Below are 22,944 nucleotides of genomic sequence, written 5' to 3'. Positions count from 1 at the left end.
AGTTCAACAGAACCAAGCAGAAGCCAAAACCTGCGCTAATTGGATATATTTATATTATGTTAGCTGTTGCCTAAGGAAGCTAAATCCTGAACAACTGGACTTATTTGTAGATTCTAGAAGAGGTTTCATTCAGCTTCCTCACAGATGAAGCTTTAAGTGTCACTTATGCAGGCTAACTATGAGATTTATGACCGCCTTGACGCGTTTTACATTAAATTCCCCAAATAAAAAAGTCGATGAATTTAGTCACCCTCTTCTGCATTCTTGAACAAGCTATTTAATGGAAATTTGCTGCCACGTGAGCGGAGATCATCTGAGCCTCGTGTTTTTCCGAAATTTTTGAATGGCTTGTTGCGTTTCGCCCGGCGCTGTCAGACAGCCACCACATGATGCCTTCAAAGAAAGATGGATTCCACAATTTGTGGATCCACACAAGAGAAAAAATGACTTCCCCCATCCATCACCGAGTAAATAAACTTTGTTGGGGATGAGATCAATATTTCTCAGTAGAGACTGGTGGAAAGTTGGACGTCCCAACGGAGCGCGGAGCCACATGGAAAAAGTGTCGCTCGGGCGAACGGCTGAAGCTCGGCCAAGACATGTAACCAGCTGTAATTTGGATGAATGAGGGATCTGAAAAGAGAGAGCTTCACAAGCAAAAACACGAGCGTGTTATCAGTTGATCAGGAAAAACGACCTTCCTTCTCAGTTCATTACGTCACAGAGGAACTCAGTCCTGCTGATGAGGGCGATGAGGGTCAGGACTTTAATTAAAATCCCAAATGCCAGCCAAAGGCCCAGGTCTCCCCGGTTCCCCAAATGGGATCTTTTCCTGTCCTTTCTCGTCCTGCCACCAGAGTATCAAGCTACAGGTCGGGGGGCCAGAAATGCACAGTTTGGACACGAGGTGGGAGGCGGGCTTGTAGTAATGAGGAGTTTGAAAAGCAAAAATAACAAAGACAGCGATCGTGGCCATAAATTTTGCTGCAGACACATCAAGCTGTCTGCGCACCCTCCAGGTCGAGTGTCAGCTGGTTTGGGAATGAAAAGGTCATAACTCACAGCTCTCTAGTCTGACCCGAGTTACTGCCTCTCGTTAGGGTTGGACATCCCCGTCCCCTTTTTCCTTTCCCTCCCTCCTGTACCATCTGTGTAACTAGTAGATGTATCCATTGCAGGTACCTGTGGGGGGCGCTGAACACGATACTCTTACCCAACCCACCAAAAATGTGCCACAAGTGTGTAGCAGGAGGAAGCGAAAGCAGCGGCGGTGTCACATGCACTTTATTTTTACTATTTGGACACACGACGCGCTCATGCGATATGAATGCTTAATCTCTCCGGGTGTAAATTTATATTCTATTCAAGCAGAGAATGAGGCAGCTTCAGTACGAGGGCCCCCCCGCCGGTCGATGGCGCTCTGCCCGGGAGACCCCCGCCACCTTTACCTCCAGCCGGCGAGTGGTCCTTAACCCTCTCAACACCCGAAACTGCCAGAATTCAGGAGCAGCCTCATCTCAAATCGTTTTATTTCCAAGCTCTGATTTATCTGAAGTCAAACAAAACCCTCAACACAGCAGTTCTATCGTCGGCTCTTTTTGCTTTTTCAGCTCAGGCCAGGGATGAAATATAATGGACTTGAACCTGCATACACTTTCACTGGACTTTAACAGTAGTATAATGATGAGGGATTTATACAGCTTCACAGATTTTTTTTTTTGACACGGTAATTAGGGGATATAAAATAAAATGTGCTGCCAAGATGGCGTAATCAAACCGTGGGAGAGACTGTAAGGAAGAACGAAGATTTATCGACCGCACAGCAGCGCGTTAGCCAGATAAAATGTTACTTGAGAGAAGTTACAGTGTCTGCTGTAGGTGTTTAAAAATGAACAGAGCGCTCAGTGGGAGTGAAAGATGTTGATGGATATGGAGGGATAAGGTTTCAGAGAAAGGAGAAAATTGAGGTTAAAAGAGAAAGCAGAATCAAAAGAAATGGCCAGCCTTCCTATCTAACCATCCCGCACACATGCAGCTTATCTTATCTCTGCAACAGCAGCTGAAAAGCCATCTCCTCTCTTTTCCTTTCACTGACAAAACAAGTGTGGAAGGTGGAGGATTTTTCAAAGAGATCTCATCTGTTTTTCTATCCCTCCCTGACATCCGATCACAACCACAGCGGCAGCCTCCGGAGACGAGGCCCGGCCGTGTTTATTTGGCGCTAAAAAAGGTTATCTGCAATTTCTGGAGGTGCTAAGCAGAGATCTGTCATTGTGGAGGAGGATGGGGAGGAATATAAACTGAATATGGGCGTGAGGGAGGAAGAGGCAAATAAGAAGCAGAGAGGTGCTGAAAAAGAAGGGAAGCTCCGGAGCGGGAAACCTGGGAGTGAAGCGAGGAAAGTTTCAGATTCAAATTGCCCGTCTCGCTGAAATGTGAAGGTCCCGGGGCGGGTGGTGTCATCCATCAACTTCATAAATCTGACAAGGAGCAGCAGATACCTCCCCGCAAACGTTTGACACACTTTGTGAATAGACAGCTTCAGTTTTAACGGCTTCTCAGACACGGCCTAATCAGCTGATCAGTCCGGGATCGGCCCAAATAGTCTGAAAAGAGACAAGTTCAATGTGTGATCGTTACCAAGTTGCTCACCAAAATAAGTTTCTCACCGGGGCACCCAAGCATCAACCTCTCTGGTTGTTCTGTCACTGACACCTTTTTCATGCCCACAGTATCATTGTTCATTTGTGCGCCCACCAGGGGGCACATTAAGTCTAAACAGAAGAAACGGCAACACTCAAGGAGATTGTCACAGTAATGATGATGCGTAGACATTTTTTGAGAAGTCACAAGTCTCTCTTGAAAGTTGAGGTCACGACCTAAAACTTTCTCATCAGGGACACATGAGTCAACCACCGATACGAACATGTAGTGGCCTGAAGGAGAAGCCTGCATCAGCCCAGATACTGATCTTTAAGATCAGCTCGGCCAAAGAAAGTTCTTATCTTCCACAGGCTGCTGCTCTCCACATATTCAATCACCTTCACTTATACAAAAACACAAAGACTGGAAAATCTCTGAGTGTCTCTATATAGTTGATTTTTTTTTTTTTTTTTTTTTCGTGTCGACTCCCGAAACATGGAAAATGTAAAATAACCAGCAAGAAGTCCGACTGTATATTTTGCAGTTGGTCTTGAAGATCAGATTTGGAAACACAACAGATTTTGTGGCTTCGCTGGAAGTTCGTGGAGATAAAAGAGTCCACCCTGCTTGTCTTGGCAGTGGTCGAGCCTGAACTTTTGGCCGCGGGGGAAAATTGGAACCTCGGAAAGACTCAGATAGGAGAGAGGCCGGTCGGAGATGAGAGAGAGCAGGTAGTATGAAAAGAAAACAACAGGAGGGGCTGCCCGAGACAAAGCAAGAGAAAGGTTTGTGGATAGAGGGAGGTCCGCGAAATAAGACTTATTGAGTTAATCGCATGAGTGAGACATCAGCGATGGCCGCAGGCGGATGTCAGGGCAGCAGCCGTGATGCCACAAGCTGCTTTTTAAGGCCTGTGATCCCAGACTGCAGGAACGTCAGCTCAGAGCCGTGAAAGAATAGACGACTTCAATGGAGTTGTTGGAGTGCGGAGCGAGAGAGGTGGAGAGAGGTCTTTTAACTTAATTAAACACTAATGTGAAGCAGTCAGTGCCTCTCCCTGTTTCTACGTGGGCTTTCATGTGTGTGTCTGTGTGTGTGTGTAGATCTGGCTGGAGGTTCAGTCTTTGGGTTTGTGAGTTTGGACCCCCCCAGAGCCTCCAATACCGGCAAGTCAGAGGTGTTATTAGATGGGGATAGAAAGGTCAGGTGTGTGTGAGAGCTTGTGGTACTGTGTAGGAGTGTGTGTTTTGATAATGTTAGTCTGATAGGATTAGTCAGAGGCCACAGGGGTGTGTGTGTGTGTGTGTGTGTGTGTGTGTGTGTGTGTTGTTTGGCTTAAAATGAGAAAGAAAGTTTTGTGTGATAAAAATGCTTCTTTTTTTTTGATCTCTCTGAATGTTTCAACAAAATTTTTCTTGCGATTGTTGTTCAGCACACACTTTGAGTGTCTAACAAGTGCACACAAAATCTGTCATGTGGAGGGAGTTCAAACTGAGGTCTGGTAATGTCACTTGGTAAACTCACATCTTTCTAACTTCGCACACGCAGATGTTTTACATTTTCTGACCTACACTCTTCAGCCCCGACCGACTGTCGATTTATCATATTTTGCACAACTTCTAAAACCACAAAAGAAAATTCCACGCACATATGCAGAAGTGCTCCCCAACACCTGTAAACAGGCTTTTGCGGCAACAGCGAGGACGGCCCCTTCCCATTTCGATACGTGGACACATCCAGGACTCGTTGAGCCCTGACCTGAACCACATCCAACACCTTTGAGATGGATTGGGGGACGTGGACTGGGATTCGGGGCTTATCACCCATCATCGGTGTTGGGCCTCACTCCTGCTGTTCCTGCTGTGGACGAAAAACTCCCTGCAGCCACGTTGCAAAAACAGAGCAGACTTTTGGTATGAAACGCTGAAACGTCCACATACTTTTGGCCAGAAGCTGTCTGTCTGCGATACACGCAATATCGTTCCATCTCTGGCGTCTTTCACCTCCATATTTTCTAATGTTCTTGTGCGTTTTTTTCTGTAATTACCAAAGTTCAGTCTTTCACCAGAAATATTTGGTTACAAATCTTCAAACCACAAGAAGTTGAGTTTTAAGGTCACAGGTAGCTTAGAGCACAAGATCTGCTAATGATACTTTAAAGTGCCATACCAGTGGTTTTCAATATTTAGCTACAAATCATCCAGCCATCACAGCTGACCGCTTTGTAAATGTGTTTTCCCTCTGTTGCTACCGGATTGAGTTGCTTTCGGTGCAGCAGTGGATCTGTGTTGTGTTTGGCCATAAAAGGGCCAAGAGGTGGCGTTTCCTTGTGGCACACCTGCGGCCCCTCACTGTTTCCGTAAACACGACGTGGTATCAGCCTGGTGCTGCTCAGTTGTTTGTTGAAATTGCTCAGAAAACCCTTCGGCATAGATACATCATGTCGGAATTCCCGCCTCCACGATGGCCGCCACCGGCCTGTCTCACCGCTCACTGGTGAGTGGTCCTCGGTGTTTTGTGATATGTAATCGTATATCGCTTTGTCCGTCATTACATGAAAGGAACGCCGTTTACACCGACTTCTCCTAAATCTCCCTAGATTAGCCAGATGCTGTACGTCATGTTTGGACTGATGCTGAAGTCCAGCCCGGTCGTATGATTGGGTCGTCTGTAGTTTGTGTGTGTGTGTTACTGGCAGGAGGTGCAGTTACTGACAGAAGGATTACGGCAGGCTCGGGGTTCAAGCCTCTGCGCTGACAGACAACTCGCCCCTGAGAGTCAACACACACTCTGGAGACACACTCCGCCTGTGCCCTCGGCTGACCCCGATGTGTGTGTTTTTATCACGGTGATGATTAGGCAGCACCTCGAGGGTACCGTTATCAATCTAATCAATACCCCCACAGTACCTGTGTGGTGCGACAACATCGCCTATAAATCAGCAGCCTGCACATGTAAACTACGGAAATGTATGCACATAAGGGTGTTTGTTAAAGATGCATTGTGTATCAGAAGCTGATCCAGGAAAAATCAGGAGGAATTGCTTTTCCCCCCCGACGCTGTATAAATATGTGGGATTTGGGTTGTCTGAATGAATTGGAGTTGGTTAAAAATGCATTAAGTTTAATGTTCCTATAAAAAGATCTTTCAACAAAATGTTGACAACCACAAGAAACGAACGTCTGCGCTGAGAAATATATATATAAAAAAAAAAAAATCCATTTACACCACAGCAATATATCAGCATCCTTTATATGACTTGAGAAGAAATATAGAGCAATACTTCACCCGGAAACTAAATCCTGCAGTGTTTATCCCCCAAATGGGATGATTGGCAGCTCGCTGTTCTTTCTGGGTGGTCTCCGAGTGGCGGTGCTGGTGCTGCTGGTAGCACCGGTGAGGGGGTCCACCGCCCCCCCCAGAACTCTTTAAGGGGAGTAGTCCACATCATGTGTCCGTTCCTCAGCCCCAAAGGCGAATCCGACATGTTGGACGCAGACCCGAACACACCTCGCTTTAAGAGACGCTCAGGCCTCGTAAAAGATCTCCGACCTTTTCCCCACTCGGGACGTTCAGACTGTAAAGTTACAGAAGAACCTGAGTCCATCAGCGAAGGCGAGTTCAGCCACTCTGATGTCATTTAATCTGATTAACTCCAGCTCCCTGATTATTTGGGATTCAGGAGCAGTGAATTTATTTGACAGCTTCAAAAGTTTGGAAGCAGAATTCTTGTGTGATGTTTGAGAACGACGTATCTTCTCACCTGAATCACCCCCCAATCGTGGCGTCCTGTATTTCAGCCATGTTGTCTCAGGTTTGTGTTTTACGCCTCAGCCTCCCAGTTTTCTTTCTGTTTGTTCTGAACAAGTGCTGTTTTCTACTTGATCTGAGAGTTTTTCTCCACATTACTCAGACAACACAGGAAAATATCACCGTTTTAACATTGCCATGCTAGATATTCCCTTTTTTTCATATTTAGCTTCTGATTTCCATACATAAGAGAGGAGGGTGCACTTTCTTTTTTTTTTTTACTGGTTTTGAACTGGTGACCCCCCCCACAACCACACACTTCCTGCTCCAGGCTAATAACCATGTCCTCGCTAATGGCTTAAAACAGTGATTGACCTTTTGCCCTTTCGGTGTCATACCCCATCCAGATGTAGGACTTTAACAGACTTCACAGGCATTCTTCAGATTGTTTCTCATTTCGTCTGGTGATTCCCGGTTTCCTCTCACTGAGCGCACAGTAGTTTTGACACCTTGATCCAATGTTAGACCAAACACGGAGTCTTGAACGCAACCGAAGCGACGGGCCACGGTTGCGTCCGCGTCGCTGGCCGCAGGATGTTTGGGTCAACACGGTGAATGGAACTTGGTAATTGGCTGTGTTTGGGTTTCTGCTGATCCACTGAGGAACGACACACTGCAGCCTGCAAAGAACAAAAGGAAACAGAGCGGGCTTCGGATTTTTGGAGAATTTTATTCTCCTGTTCTTCGTACAAAGGAAACAGTGAGCGTGACACATCTCTCTCTAACGCGGTGGCTTTCCATTTCGTTTTTCTGTGGCACATCATTTTTAACCATGCTAATGTTGTGAATTACTAAGGGATCAGGGGAATTGTTGTCCTCTTTTGGTCTCCTCCTTTCCCAAACAAAAATCAGTGCCCTTCACCCTTCATCTTTTTTCTCGGCTAAGTTCAGATCCAGACGGCCATTTCGTCCGCGACCCGTCCAGGCGACCAATCACAGGCCGACATACAAAAACAAGCTGCTGATTTAGAGTCACTAATTAGCCTGAATCATAAAAATCTGCCTTACAACTGGATTAAAAGTCTGTTTTTACGCAAACACAAATGTTGATAGACAACCAAATTAAACAAGCCGCCACTTTGATTCCTTTAGTTAAAGGAGATTTTTGCTTTTATTTGCAGCATCTTTCAAACAAGGGCTTTAATTGTCAGTTGGTGCCAGTGAAGACACTTCTGCTCGTACATCTTTCCACAAAAAGCTCTGTTGTGATCTCGAGGAGTCCTAATGAGCCATCTAGCGTTCCTCTGTCTTGACTCATACATTTAAACCATCCAAGTAATTCTGAAAAAATAATTTACTCCAAGATTTATGATAATGTCAGAGCTTGGATGAAACTTCTGACTTTTTGGGGGTGGCCGCGTTTTGATGTGTGTGCAGAATTTTTATGATGTGTGCCTCCAGATTTGTGGAATTACATAAAATAAGTAAACATTGTGACCAATTGTGCCGTCGGTGTTTATGGATTTTCACAGGAAATACCGTAAAACTAAACAGTCAGAGGCTTTCATTGGAAAATTTGAGTTGAAACTGTCTCTGCTCTGGCGTTCTCCGCTCGTGGTTTGACTATTATTCATTTACAAATACTTTCTGTCCGTGGCTTTCTTTGCTGTATGGATTAAGGTAGTTTTTTTTCTCACACAGGAAATTGCACGCCTGTCAGGAGGATTGTGGGTCAGTGTCTTGCTCATAAATCATGGCTTTAACAGTGACCACACAGTAACTTCATGTTACATAAAATCACTCCGCTCCCTTCAACTTGTTCTCATACAAACTGGTATTTTTCTGCAAATTCTGCCGCATTTGATTTGAAAACTGTCCGATCCGATTCAGTTGTAGCTCTGCAGATCTGCTATCTTTTTTCCTTCAGTGATCCAGTGTGAATTTGATATTTTAGATTCTTAAGGGATTAGGTTCTTAATATAAAAACGTTTATTATACTTGGATAAAAAAACAAACCAAAAAAAGGATTTTCCAGTTGGTGGACGCTCCATGTTTTGCTTTCCTAATCCACATTGATGCCATGATGTATTAAGATAAAACACAGATTAAGCCTTTCACAAACACTCTGGTCCATGTAATTTCATCAAGCCAACACCACCCTGTAAATCTCCGAGCAGAGCGCCGCTGTTGTGTTTTTGGAGCGGAATCGTGGAAGAACAAGACGGCTGTGGACTTTTTTTTTTTTTTTTTTTTGTATTTATTTTCTGTGTTTAATTGGACAAATGAATAGCATTCCAGCCCAGGAGCATAGTGGCATTATTGTTCTCGGAGGATAAACACAGAAATGCCCTGCGTGGACTATAAAACCCCAGAATAAACAGCTCTCTCAAAGCCCAGTATTGAATGTCTGTTTATGACTTGTAATATGAAGTGCAGAGCTCTAAAATCACTAATTACATCAGCTATGTGGATTTCTGGGGAGAGCTCTTAAAGGGGGTATGGTAGCTGTGTGTGTGTGTGTGTGTGTAGACCTGTATAAGCTGTATAAGTCTAATGTGTTTGGTGCCCTTCCTGCAGCCTCGTGTATATGTGAATACTTTGAAAGTTGTATGGTTTTAACTCTCAGCCTGTAGTTGCTGCAGAATTACGAGCTCACAATGCCTGTTGGACGTGTGTGTGTGTGTGTGTGTGTGTGGCTCCATGACGGCCCATAGAGGACTGACCTTGGTGCAGGGTGGGACCAAAAAGAAAAGGTTCCCTCTGCCCTGATCTCTGCAGAACCTGGTCATTGAAACACGTTTCTCTCTTCCGCTGAGATGAGAGGGGGCGAAGTCACGCCTCCACCAGCGCAGCGACGAACGACTCTCTAAGATAAAATAATGTATTGATAGATTCACTTTGAGGCTGACTGCTCCTCAATACATGAAGAAATCAGCTACGAGAGAAAATGAAGTGAGAAAAGTCTGAGGACAGTTAAAAAAAAAAAAAAAAAAAAAGCCAGAACACAGAGAAAGGAAACATTCATGGCTCTGTGTGTGTGTGTGTGTGTGTGTCTGCAGCTCTGCTGTTCAGCTAAATTCAGTTAGTGGCCCGTCACCTCATCACTCACCGGCCTGCCTGAACGGCCGACGGGCTGCGTCTCATCAGAACCGGCCCACCACCTCATATCTCAGCGCAGGTACGGGCTCATTCATGAGTGCTGGACACAGGTTTAACACGAGGCCCGTTGCTGGGATGACTGGTAGCCTGGCAGGCTGACGGACGGCCTGCTGTCTGCCTGGACGCCGTCATGATGGCGCTGAGGTCATCGGCGGCAGATGAGTGTGCTGCTCTGAACGAGAAGCTGCTTTGATCAGCTGGTTGGCATTTGTTGCTCAATATATTGTAACATGCTGCCATACAGGAAGGTGCATGAAACATGAAATGACATTACGGCTGCGTTACGTTTAATCGTAGCAGCTTAGAATCGAAGGACAACGCTGAAGCTTCAGGCTGTGAATGGAGCACTACAACTATTCAGCTGAAGACGTGCACAAAAAACACATCTCTTAATTCAAGGCAGAGCTGGAAACTGGATTTGCATAAGTAAGAGGTAAATAATTCTTGGAAATGAAGCAGGCAACAGAGTTAAAATGCATTTTAAAGGAATGAACCCCTGCAGCACGTTGGGAGAACAAGACAGTGTTTGTTTGACAGCGTTTAATGAGCCTATGAGATCAGACCTTAATTCATCTGGGAAGGTAAAATATTTACTTCAACTTCACTTTCACTTCTTGATCTAAATTTGATCTGAGTGAGAGATCCTTAATCTGCCGCTGCCCAAAAAGCTGCAAAAAAACGTAAGACAGTTTTGACAAATCCAGAATTCTGTTAAATTAGCAGCATAAACTTTAGCTTCAAAAATGTGTTTAAACTCAAAGCTTTTAAAGGCTCCACACTAAAAGTTCAGAAACAGTCTCTAACTTTTCCAAACTTCCCTGTTTGTGGCTCTAATTCTAATCAAAGACTGAATGTTTGACCTTAAAATAGTTCCCAGTCATTTTTTTAATTTCTTACTTAAACTGGGAAAAAGGGAGTTTTATCTATTTATTTATTTGTATTTTCAGCTGTAGATGAACACGTTGTTAGTGCTTTAGGATCAGATTATAGTTTCACTGTAACATGATTTATATTTAAACCCATTAAGCTCTTTCGTCGAACAGCAAACACATTAAAGAAGGCGAAAGCCGTTTTACCAGATCTGTTCCCTGTTAACGTATCGATGAAGGACAGGCGTGTGTGACTTCGACGTCGTCGTGTTGCTGCACAGTCAGCCTGTTTGTGAGTTGTTGTGCGTCGGAGGAACAGCACTGCTGTAACTGGACGCCTGTTGATGCCAACAGGATCTATCTCAAGACGGGGTCATACGCATTTATAGCTCGTATCACATTCGCTGGCCATAGACACCACCAAATCAAATCAGCAGCTCCAAGCCGATCGTATCCTGCAGTATATAATGTCATGTGGGCCATACGATGACAGACTATAGCAGAGTGAAACACACGAAGTAACACTATCTCCTATCCGTCAAAATCCACCGATGTGAATACCGGCTGTAAAATAGCACATTATGCTGTGAGGCGATGTGTTCAACGTGTCCCGTTGCAGATAATCATCATGAGCAGTGACAGCAGCATTAAGAAGAGAGCACTGCCTCCCAAAACCTCAACTCAGGCTCACATATTCAGAGTAAAAGAGATTTTCTTGCTCCTCCTGTGGACGGCGGTGCAGAGCTGGACCATGATGGGCTGAGCGCTGCAGCAGGTGGTGGGACGGGAGCCCAGATACCGAAGGAAAGGCAAGACCGCCATCTAGTGACTCCGAGGCAGATGTTGTGCTTTTTCCTTCAGAAACAACCTCAGCTGTTTGTGTGATATGTTAGAAATATATCCGATGATATAACCAATGAGAGCATCAGCAGAGCCGGACATGGAGGGAATCTAAGGCTTTTCAGACAATCTAAAAGTGATAAACCAACACAGGGGAAAGCAGACACAGCTGATTCTTCATCTGAAGTTTCTGATAAGATGTTTTTTTTTTTTTTTAGCTCAGATTAACCTGGTTAACCTGACATGATGGTTTAAAAAAATTGTCCGAAATCAAAATGCTGCAGCTTTAAATTGTGTGGTAGTTTTACTCCACAACTTTAAAATGGAGTCTGTGCTGAAACACAAACTGGGTACTAATGTCAATATTTCATTTGCAGTAACATTATAATAATAATAATAATAATAATATATAATTATAATAATATCACTGTGGTGTCACATTGTGTAAAAACATAAGTTGAATGAAATATTTAATAGTCCTTTAAGATTTTCTCACACATTTTGTTTGGGTTGATGTACAGTGCTGCTGGCTGCTGTTGGATTGTGTGAGCGTGCGGTCTGGGATTTTCCTGAAGAATTTTTAATTTTGGTAGGTGTGACATTTACAACCTGCAGACCAAGTCCAGCCCCATAAAGAGCTCCTGTTCCCCTTTTCCTTTCTTTTTTTTTTTACAATTCTGTAAATACAGAGTTAATTTGCTTTTTGTCTGCGACGAGATTAATCCAGGAACAATGAGCGAGAGGTGTTTTAAAGGCCTCATTTCGTTATTCCACGGCGCCCCGCAGTCAGGACATAAACACAGTGGTGGAAAATGAAAAGCCTGATGTGGGTGTGAAGCTTTTCTGAAGGTCACAGGATTAGAGAGAGCTCATCCAAGCTCGTGTATGAGCTGGAACCTGAGAACCAGCCCCCCTTTATGAAATATGTTCATCACATCCAGAGGACCCTCAGACTGTAAATCCTGGACCTGTAAAGTCAAGACTCATCTCCCTGATTCCAGTGAGGGGGGCCAACGGGGGTGTATTTTCTCTGCAGAGGGGGCTGATGACCTGCTTTGGGACAGTGTGGTCACACCCAGGTGGTCTGGACAGAACCTTCCTCAGTGTGGTTTGGCTCCAGGTCTGAATTGCTCCCTTTAGGCCTGTGGGAGGGAAAGCAGCTTAAATCATACCTGGCCTGTGTGTGTGTGTGTGTGTCTGTGCGTGTGTCTGTGTGTGTCATCTATCATATAAGCTTAAGTCCACAGGGGGAACTGACATGTACACAAACTGCATTTAATCATTTTGAAAACCTCCAAACAAAACCTGAATCAGTGTGAGGGAAAAAATTCAGACAGTTTATTTGGGAAACCAAGTGGATAGAAAAAGACACAGCAGGGAAATCCTGCGGCTCCACCCTGGAGGCGGGTGTTTATGTACACACAGTCAAAAATGTCCGTAAAGATTCAAGCGATGGTGAGGATGGCTCGCTCCCTCTTCCTCCTCTTCTTCTTCTTCTCCTCCAGCTTGCCCGTGGCATCAGCAAAGAACATCACTTCCTCTTTGCTCTCGATCTCCCGCTGGAGGAACTGGAGGGCGGCGCAGTTGAAGCCCATCACGTCCTGAGACACGTAAAAAAAGAGGAGGAAATAGTGAGGAAATGGAAAAGAGGACGATCGCCTCGGCTGTGGCCTGATTCGCTTTAATTCCAGATGTTACTTACTCTGATTTCTTGCACTTTTGACAGAGTGTTCATCCGCAGCTCATCAATGACCGACAGCAACATCTGGTTACTGGAGATCTGGCCAAAATGGATCCTAGAAGGAGACAAACAGTCGGCTCAGCCCAAAACTGTACAGTGCTGTAAGGTAACTAAGAGCATTTATTAGTATTTAGACCACATTTTAAGATTTCAAAGACACAGATAGAACTGATATGGTCCGTGCTATAGCCTCCAATAAGAGTAACACTGTTTAGACAAAAATCAATCAATTGTGATTTTTTTCTGTACTTAAGTAACAGATGTGAGGAAGCAGTGAAACTGGACACATGGCAGCAGTTTGTGCAAAACAATTTGATTTCTGGAAACAGCTCTGAAGTTTCTGAAGTTTCAAGTTTCTCCTCAATATTCCCAAAAACACGATCTGTCTAAATGGCCTGTTTCTTTAACTAAGATTATCTGATTTCTTCAATAAGGAAACTACTTTGAAAATTAATTTTAGGTCTTAAATTAGTTTTGGACAATGAAGTATTCTGTGATTCTTTGGCTACTTGAGTGCAGAAAATGGTCAAAGATCTGAAATAGTTATTTAATTACCATACAAAAAAAATGTGTATTTTCTCAACTTGTCCAGTTTTCTATTGTTATTCCTTTCTTGTGACAGATGCCACATTTCTTCCACTTCTTTCCTCACTCACTTGAGCAGGAAGAAGAGGCAGCGGCAGACCAGCTCCACCTCCAGGCCCTGCTGGATGTATCCGCTGAAGAGCTTCAGCAGCTCGGGGACGTAGGAGAACGGTAACACCAGCAGAGACACCTCCAGCTCACTGGTGATCACAACACAAAGAACAGAACAAAACACTGAGCGCAGGAACACGCACAGAAAGCTGCAGGTGGAGATCCTGTCGGGAGGTCATGTGGGCTCACCTGGATCTGACCTTCCTTATGACATCTAAAACATAGCGGGACGGCTGAAAGGACGACAAAGAGACACAATTAGGTCACAACCAATCAGAAAGTCTTATAAATGAGTTGGATGTCTCTGCTTCATACTTACGGAAACATTTCCAAAGGCCACCAGTATCGGATTGGGCTTCGGCGGAGGAAGCTGCAAAACATCAACCAGAAAGTGAGTGAAGGTTTTCCAGCACAGCGTCTGTCTGATGTTTTATCAGTGCAGCTGCAGGCGTTCAGAATCAATAAACCCTTCAGATGCAGAACGGTGTTGTGGCGTTACCTCTTTTCCTGCGTGCCCACAAGCGTATTTATGCTCCTCCATCTTCCTGTTCTCCTCTTTGTAAAGCTCCAGAGCCTCCATGATTCGCTCTGCCTGCAGAGAAAGAGCACAACTAGAACTTTTGGCAGCTTTTACCTTCTAACAGTCCCTTTTCACTGTTCACATTCATATATTTGTGTCACTATCAACTCCAGATGCTGATTAGACACTGAGAGAAGCCTCGGCTGACTCACGGCTTTGACTGTCTCCACAGTTTTCTTTCCAGCTGGTGCTGCCTCTCCTTGAGTCTCTCCAGGTACCTGAAATAAACATTCAAACTGTTATCTAGCTGGCCCAGCATGAAGCTGGAAAACTAGGCACACTGATGAAGTCTGGAGGTGAAAGACTGAGCTCTCACCACAGGAACGTCTCCTTTGGCCATGCTCTCTTCAAACTCTGCTTCTCTTTCCTGTGGAAACAAAGACTTTTTATTTCAATCCGATGCCCCGAAACTGTGTCATGGATGATCTGTCCACCGCCAGGCCTCACCATCTCCCGCTCCTCCTCCAGGATGATGGGCTCTCTGGTTCTTTCCCACAGGCGCAGAGACTTATCGTGGGAGGACGACACAATGTGGTCTCCATTGGGGCTGATGGTCAGACACCACACTTCCCGATGGTGACCCTGTCAGAGGTCAGCACAGGACAGGCTTTTTATGGTGCAGTGGCAGAATTCAGAGGGCAGGAAGAAATGGATCACCAATTCATTTCAAAGCAACAGACAGTCCAATTTTAACAACTGTGGGACAGACTGTCTTCTCCTGATTTATTTTCTTTATGTCCTTCTAGTTGACCAACCATCAAACATAAATAATTCTGCAGCAGAGGCACCAAATTTAGTTCAGGCCTGTGTGTATAATACACGTCGTTTAAAGCTTTCTGAGGTGAGGTCAACGTTGAAGATCAACGGGCTGAACATAAAATAAAACAGAGAGCAGCATCACCTCCAATGTCTGGATGTGCTCAAACTTGTCTGCGTCCCACTGTTTGATCTTCTTGTCCTTCCCCGCTGTGAAGAACAGATGAGTCTTCGGGACAAACTGGAGGAACATCACGCTGCGAGGGGAAAAAAGAGGGAGGACGTCAGACAGGCAAGAAAACTCGATAGCTGGAAGGTGGAATCAGTAACTCAGCAGGTACTGGAAAAGGAAAGAAACAGAAGCAAAGGAAAGAAAGAATGAAAAGCTCATAAGAGAGACATGCAGAGAGAGAAATAAACTCAGAAAGGCTGGACCAAAAATGGACCAAAAGGAAAATGAAATAAAGGCAAGCACAGAACGAGCTGAGCGGAGAGAGATGAAAGAGCAGCTGGGCTCAAGTCACAGAGCTGGCCGAGTTTTTACAGGACATGGATCAGAGTCCCTGACCGCAACAGATGAAGTCAGAGCTGGAGGGCCGATTTCATTACCACACATCTGATTTTAGAAAAAAAAAAAACAGACTGGAACTGTCCGTGTCTGTGGGTGGTACCTGTCATCATGAGCAAACATGGAGCGGTGACAGTCGCCGAAGTCCAAACCCCAGATCTTTACGTTTCTGTCAGCGGAGCCAGTGGCGATGAGCGTGTTGTCCTGGGAACCAAAAAAAAAAAAAAGGAAAAACAAAAACATCAGATGCCGTGCAGGTCCAAAGGACTTTTTGTTTTATTTTAGACTAATCGGCTTGTTTACATTTGAATTTCTGTTTAATGGACTTGAGAATTAGTTGTGTTGATGAAGAAGAAGCAGGTGGCGAGCTGACAGACACACACATCAGTGATTCTGGATTTAAAATACTTATTGCAGCGTCTGTATATGACACGCTACACTTTTCCAGATGTGGATTTATACATCCTTTTATTTTGATATTCACAGTGAGCAGGAGACAACAGGCAGCTTCTATTGATCTAAGAGTTCATCTTCAAGTTTGGACTTTGTTCTTGATATAAATTCATTCAATGTACAACAAGACTCATTAACTTTGTGTGAATATGAGCTGAAGCCTCAGCGTCACAGTTAGAGAAGAACCTCTGACCTTTCACTGACTGTCTTCAAGTTATAGTTTCAGTTTGAAACCACTCACATGTGAGATGTCCAGACAGAGAACAGGCAGCTTGTGTCCATACAGCGACAGGAAGAACTGCAGCAGGGAGAGGGACAAACAACCAGTTAGGACACAAACAGGAGCTATGAGGTCGTTACACACTGAGCTGTGATGTTGTGTCTCGTTTGTGGTGCTTTGTGCACCTTCAGTGTGTCTGTGTAGAAGATCTTGACAGTACAGTCCAACAGAGAGACGGCCAGCAGTCTGTGGTCGGGAGAAAACCTCACACACAGGACGTCTTCCTCCAGCTGCAGTGTGCGAGTGTGTTTCACTGTCAGCCTCCTGTAACACACACACACACACCCTTAAACTGTGAATGGCATGGATATGGATTATGATAATGATAAAATGAATAAAAAAAATGGAAAAAAAAAAGATAAATGATAAAAGTGAAGACTGAAGCAGGAACGAACAAACTGCCACTCAACGACGTAAGTTACAGCAAATGAGTGAGGTGGTTTGTGTTGAATGGAATGTGAGTGACTGTGTTTTGATGCTAATTTATTTGTTTCCGTTATACATCATCTCAAAGAAACCAATCTGAGTCCTGATCCACATTGGGACTTACTTATGGCCCGTCCCCTCGTCCTTGATCAGTTCAAAATCCCAGAACTTCACCGTCTTGTCTGCACTTCCTGTCACAATCCCCCTCTATCAGGAAAACACACACAATCCATCAAAAACACACAGGAAAGGCAGAAAATAAGACAAGACAGTGAAGACAGGTCTACCTGATCAGGGGCCAGACAAAGGGACCACAGGGCTCCATCATGAGCGTCTACCGTCTCCAGGAGGCTTCCTGAGGACAACTCAAAGATCTGCAGCTTCCCGCTCTGACAGGAAAAACGAGAACAGAGGTTTTCTCCAGTTCCTGTAGATTCTCCTTTTCCGAACAGGTGTAGGTGTAGGTTTGTGTTTGAATACCTTAGTCCCCAGGATGATCTGTCTGTCTCCAGGCACGAAGAGCGAGCACAGGGCATACTCACAGGCCATGGTGCGAATCACCTGCAGAGTGGACCTGTGGCAGGAGATGGGACGTCCAGTTAGGAGCCATGTCGCCAACACGTCACAAACCAACGAGACAAAAAGGACACAGGTGACGCACCTGTTCCAGACTTTGACTGTGTCTCCGGATGCGGACAGGATGGCCAGGTTGTCCGAGCTGAAGGCCAGCGTCCGCACGTCTGTGCGGTGGCCGCCGAGCGTGAGGCGAGCCGTCTTATTGGCTGCAGGCGTCTTGTCTGACATCTTCAGGCTGTACGTCTCGACGGTGTTGTTCTGCAGCAGCATCGCCACCTTCAGCTCGCCGCCCGCACAGGACAGGCAGTCCACCCACCTGATCTTGGCAGAGGCTTTGATGTTTGTCAGTCTGATGATCTCGTCTTTCAGCGCCCTCTCCACCGCCGGCTCTGACGCGTCCTCTCCTGCTTCCTCTTGAGCTCTGCAAAAAAAGGCAAACGGTGTCTGTCTGGCAGCGTAGAATCAGTTTTTATTTTGTGAGTTGGCCCCATTTAAAAACATTTTAGTCTTTCCCGTGTCAGTTCACATTAACAGTGAGCTCGTCCTTACTTGGCTGCTTTCTTCTTTGCTTTTTTCAGCTTCTTTGCCATTTTCTTCTGCACCTCCTCCTCCGACAGCACAGTAAACAGCTCCAGGGCCGAATCGTTGCCCTGATGGAGAGACAGAAACAGATCGTACCCATCAGAGTGAACAACGTGTTTCCTCACACCCGAACACTCTAAAGAAGAATCTGTCTGTAAGTCATCAGGTCGCTTCATTTCACCTCACTCTGACTGCACTTCCTGCAAAAAACTGATAGCTGATCGTCCCAGTGGGGGCAGACCTGAGCTGTGGCTGTAAAATCATTTTCAGTGCTTTATCTCCAGTTCCCTGATTTTAATGATTCCTGTAGATTCTGCTCTGTGTGGTCCAGCTGTTTCACCATCCTTCAGAGGGAACTGCAGAAACGCCTCGACACTCACGTGGCAGGCGATGACTCGGGCCTTGGCGTCTGTTGTCAGCGAGACGACTCTGTCTCTGGCCTCTCTCAGGATGGAGCCGGCTTTCTTACAACTCAGGATCCGCTGGGAAACGGACAGCGACACAAAGCACACAAAAGTATGAGCAGAAGAAATGGATCTGAGGCCCAGAAGGTGGGCTGCTGCTGTTTCAAAATAATGAGGAAACAGAAACCTTTACAGACAGAATGATTCAGGTTTTCTTGATGTGGCAGCAGATGTGAGACATTCATCTGTCTGACACAGCTCTCGTACCTCTTCCAGACTTTCGCCCACCCCTTCCTCATCGTCTTCGTTGTCGTCATCGTCCAGCAGAGTTTTCCCCTTCTTCACCTTCGGTTCACCCTCAGCTTTCTCCTGAGCAGAGACAAGAGCCTTCACAACATCTCACACAGCCTAACCCTAACCCTGTATCAGTCAGTGTCTGCCTGGAAGTATTTCCTCACCTCCTGCAGGTAACTGATGTCCCAGGCTCGAAGTTCACTGTCTGCTGAGCCTGTTAGCAGCCGGTTGTCCTGGTTCAGCAGCGCCATACCCCACACCTAACACACACAGATAAATAAACACCGTCACGTTCATCCAGAGAGGACAAGGTCAAATCAGCTAAATATTACTTTTTATATTTATCATCATCATCATCATCGTCGTCGTCGTCAACGTCGGTGTGTGATGGAAAACCAAGAAAACATCTTCTCTCCACAACAGCAGTCCAGGAGGTGTAAATATTTGTGAACACATGTTAATGATATGCTGTCCAACACACAACATATTTCCTCATAACAAACTTCAAAAAGGATGATGCCATGTGTGAAAATGTGTAAAGCAGGAAAACAGACACATCTGGCTGAGGTGAAAAAGTCACTTTTCCAACTGCTGAAGATTCGTGGATGGACTACAAAGGTTGCTGATATTAATCATGATGATGATTTTCAAAGAGCCATCACGGTGATGTGCTCGTCAGCCTCCATTCAACTAAGTGAATTAATTCCATTCCCCTAATTATCAATAAATCAAAGGCACGGACAGCTGATCCCCTTTTTTTTTAAACAGAAAAATTAAAAATGAAACCTTCACTGATCCTGACTAATAAGACGCCAGCTGGGATCCCTGATCTGATCCCTTTGCTTGTGCTGGCTGATTCCTCACCTCACTGCGGTGGCCCACCATGGTCTTGAAGCAGTGCTGCGTGTCCAGGTCCCACCACTTCACAAAGCTGTCCTTGGAGCTGCACAGATGATGGACACACAGTCCAGTTCATGCTTTTATTTTGACAGTAGGAGCTGAGGCAGACAGTAGATGCAGTGAGAGAGAAAACGAACACCAGGAAGCTCGGGGCATTGAGGGCATGAGGTGTGCGTAGTTGTTAAGATTTTTGCTGCTTATAAACAAAGTCATGGAACAACACACTGCATTTAAGTCCTGAGTGCAGCTTTCACCTCCCCAGCTGTTTATAGAGCACACACAAAGTAACACCTTGTAATTGTTGTGTGTTAATAGATGAAAATTCCTTAATCCTACATTTTTTTTTATTAAAACAGATTTTTTTTTTTTGGCTGGAGATTGAAGTTTCCTTCTGACCTCACATACTGTGTGTGTGTGTGTGTGTGTGTGTGTGTGTGTGTGTGTGATCTCTTAAAGCTTTTAGAACTGATGAATAGCCTCATAAACTCTGATTGCTCTGAGCCATTGTTGTAAAGTAAATGATACATTTTTGGCCCTTCTACAGTTTTCTGGACTCAACACAAGCATGACTTCTCTGTGTCTCTTATATTGTATATTTGTACAACCTGTTGTGTGACAGCCATTTTTTTGTTCTGTGTTTCGTTTGGTCGCACGTCCCACCACTTGGGGGAGTAGAGATGCTGTTGGTGAAGTCGTCCAGGGTTATTAAATGTGATGTAACGATAAGATACAGGTTTATTTAATCTCTAGTTTACAAACAAATCGCCTTCTCATACAGAAAAAGCTGTTTTTTTTTAAGGGCTCTCACATGTTGTTTGTTTTTATCTGTTTCTGCAGCACTCGGGGAAAAGTGTGTTACCTGGTGACCAGGAGGTTCTTGTCTCTGAGAAACAGCGTCTGAGTGATGACGTCTTTGTGGCCTCTCAGCCGGTACAGACCGCACTCATTGATGACGTCCCACACAATCACATCTGTGTCCTGAAGCGGGGAGAGAAACCCACTTCATCATCGACTTAAATGAAACTGTTTCTTTTTCTCAAACAAAAATCCCGCTGCCTGACTTACTCTGGATCCCGTGACGAGTCGCGCCCCGAGCCCGTCGTACTGGATCACAGTCACAGCAGATTTGTGGCCGTTGAAGGAGACGTTGCTCTCGCCGTTCAGCAGGCTGAAGATTCGCACAGCGCCGTCCTCGTAACCCACGGCGATGTGGATGCCATCGGGCGAAGGGCAGAGGAAGGTGACCTCGTGTTTCTGGCCCTGCAGGATCAGGACCTGGACAGAAGGACAGAGACAAAGAAGCTGGATGAAATCTGGAGATGCTTGTAAACACAAACTACAGGGAGGAAAAAAAAAAACAAAAAAAAACACACCTTCTCTCCTTTTCGGACATCCCAGATGAAGACGTGTTCACACGCAGCCACGGCGACATACCGACCCCTCTCTCCCCCCCGGAGGGTCACGTATGTGATGTTGGCCTTCTGGCTGCCAACCACGCCAAACACCGCACTGGCAACATAACGCAGGTACTGCTTGGTCAACCCCATGACCTGCTGAGTCCTGTTTAAAAGGATGAAGAGTGACACCAAAATACCAAAATACAGTGTTAGACTATTCTACATGTCAAAAAAATCAGACAGACTTTATTATATATTAGATGTTATCACTTAAAAAGGGGCATTTAAAACTACAAGAGCATAATTTTAAGTCCATTATTTTGATGTTAAATATGAGTAAATACATTACATGGCCAAAAATATATGGACAGCCAACACCCTGTTGGTGACTGATAATTATTTTTTAACCAGCTATGGTGACATTTCACAGACTGTCCAGTAAAACGCAGTAACAGTGAACAGACACGGATCATTTCACCTCACAGCACATGAGCCATGAAAGGAGACTTCTGTCTCATTTCATTCTCGTTGTTTACGGTCAGTTCAGTGAGCTTTCGTCTCATTTTCATCTCCGGAATCATCGCTGCGATGATAAAAACTGTTTTCTGCAGCTAAAGTCGGTTTATCATGCTGTTAAATAAGCGATAATTGACCCAAACACTCACTGCTCTCTCAGGTTTGGACACGAAGGGTTCGCCCAGCCGGAGGAGCGCTCGTTTCCCGTAAACGCACCTCTCCGCGCGGTCGGTGTTTAACGCTACTGACCGCTCAATCAACGAAACCGGCAGTAAGCCCCGCCCCGCTCAGGCTGCCACGTGAAACAAATCGAGGCCACCCCCGCACACACGCTGGGTGTCCCCGAACCCACGTGGTGCCGCTGCGAGATTAAACGTCCCGCAGGAAATCCGGTTTGACGCGCGTTTGAATTGGTGATGTTTAAAACCAAAGATCGGGTTTATTTCGTGATTCTGCGCGTTTTTTGGCTGTTTGTTCAGTTTTTTTTTCTTACCTCAGAAAAACCTGCGGGATCAACCGAGCTGCTTCCGGTTCCGGCTTCAGGCTCGACCAATCGAGCTCACATCGAGATGAAACGATAAAATGTACAAATAAATAAAAGTCACCGCTTATATAACAAAAATGCATCTTGTTATTAAAAATACACAGATACCGTTTATGTAAGAAAAATATGCTGCTGTTTGTTAAAAAAATTTCAAACTAAAAAAGAATAAAAATTAACACGTTAGAGAAAATAAGAGTATTGTGAAGATTTCCCTTCAGGTTTTTATTTATTGTGAAAGAGGTTTTTTTTTATGTAGTTTTTAGAGATAAATTGAAACAAACTCAGAATAATCGTTAATTCCCCCCAAATTTGCGTTTGATAAAAAAAAACTGTTGAGTTATAATAATGTCAAGACATGAAACATTAAAGTATGTTGTTGAATATTCTGCTTGGCCAGCTAACATTTTCAGCACAGAACTGTTGGTTTTGTCGTGGTGTGTGTGTGTGTCATTAGTCAGCTGATTAGGAACTGAAGGAGAAAAGTGAAGCAAATTAGAAATAAACGGTTTAGTACCGGAAACATGATACAAAATAAGAGCCTTTTGTTTTGCTATTGGGACACAAGCAGAGAAGTGGGAAGAACACACGTTTTTGTTGTTGTTGTTTGTTTGTTTTGTTTGCATATAAAGTATATAAAATATGCTCATCTATGAGATTTAATGGTTTCTTTCTATCCATAACCAACATGAAAACACATCTCCCAGGTTTCACATTCACAGCAGTTCTTCTTCCAGACTTTTAACGTTTCCATTTTAATTTTGTTTTATTTTCACTAAACAAAATGAACAGACTGAAACAGAAACTTTAACATATATGACAATTGTACTTGATCCTGAGAATGGACTTCAGGAAATAAGACACAAGTGATTAAATTTAAAGCTAACATATTCATCTACACAGGCTTATACTAATGAGGGAGTGTGACTGTAAAAGGTTTAAATAAATAAATAAATAAACAAGTGTAATTTGT

General features: G+C 44.6%; 1 protein-coding gene across 3 annotated transcripts; it reads right to left on the bottom strand.

Annotated features, from left to right (window-relative positions):
- Positions 1-12,577: 12,577 nt before the first annotated feature.
- wdr3 (WD repeat domain 3) lies at positions 12,578-21,962 on the bottom strand. Of its 3 annotated transcripts, none has more exons than XM_029530473.1 (26): positions 21,924-21,962; positions 20,891-21,077; positions 20,583-20,792; positions 20,377-20,495; positions 19,482-19,560; positions 18,782-18,877; positions 18,591-18,692; positions 18,300-18,401; positions 17,887-17,987; positions 17,423-17,758; positions 17,242-17,335; positions 17,049-17,150; positions 16,886-16,968; positions 16,461-16,599; positions 16,297-16,353; positions 15,706-15,806; positions 15,180-15,291; positions 14,726-14,860; positions 14,595-14,645; positions 14,431-14,496; positions 14,198-14,290; positions 14,018-14,068; positions 13,888-13,931; positions 13,659-13,787; positions 12,964-13,057; positions 12,578-12,862 (listed from the first exon to the last, which is right to left on the bottom strand). In XM_029530473.1, the coding sequence occupies exons 2-26, from the start codon at positions 21,062-21,064 to the stop codon at positions 12,707-12,709; spliced, it is 2,826 nt and encodes a 941-aa protein (XP_029386333.1). In that variant the 5' UTR covers positions 21,065-21,077; positions 21,924-21,962; the 3' UTR covers positions 12,578-12,706. The 3 variants fall into 3 exon arrangements, with proteins under 3 accessions (XP_029386333.1, XP_029386335.1, XP_029386334.1); XM_029530475.1 differs by lacking the exon at positions 21,924-21,962 and adding an exon at positions 21,580-21,642; XM_029530474.1 differs by lacking the exon at positions 21,924-21,962 and adding an exon at positions 21,393-21,573.
- Positions 21,963-22,944: the final 982 nt, after the last annotated feature.

Source organism: Echeneis naucrates, chromosome 21 (genome assembly GCF_900963305.1).
Source record: "Echeneis naucrates chromosome 21, fEcheNa1.1, whole genome shotgun sequence".
Taxonomy (NCBI): Eukaryota; Metazoa; Chordata; class Actinopteri; order Carangiformes; family Echeneidae; genus Echeneis; species Echeneis naucrates.
This window is presented reverse-complemented; position numbering and strand designations above follow the sequence as displayed.

What these genes read in the sequence shown, in the direction of transcription:
- wdr3 (XM_029530473.1), bottom strand. Translation starts at nt 21,064, where the DNA reads ATGGGGTTGACCAAGCAGTACCTGCGTTATGTTGCCAGTGCGGTGTTT. An exon ending in GCAAAGAAGAAAGCAGCCAA is followed by an intron (nt 17,759 to 17,886) that starts GTAAGGACGAGC and finishes CTTTTTTTGCAG; the next exon opens with AGCTCAAGAGGAAGCAGGAG. An exon ending in TTTGTCTGGCCCCTGATCAG is followed by an intron (nt 16,969 to 17,048) that starts GTAGACCTGTCT and finishes TTTTCCTGATAG; the next exon opens with AGGGGGATTGTGACAGGAAG.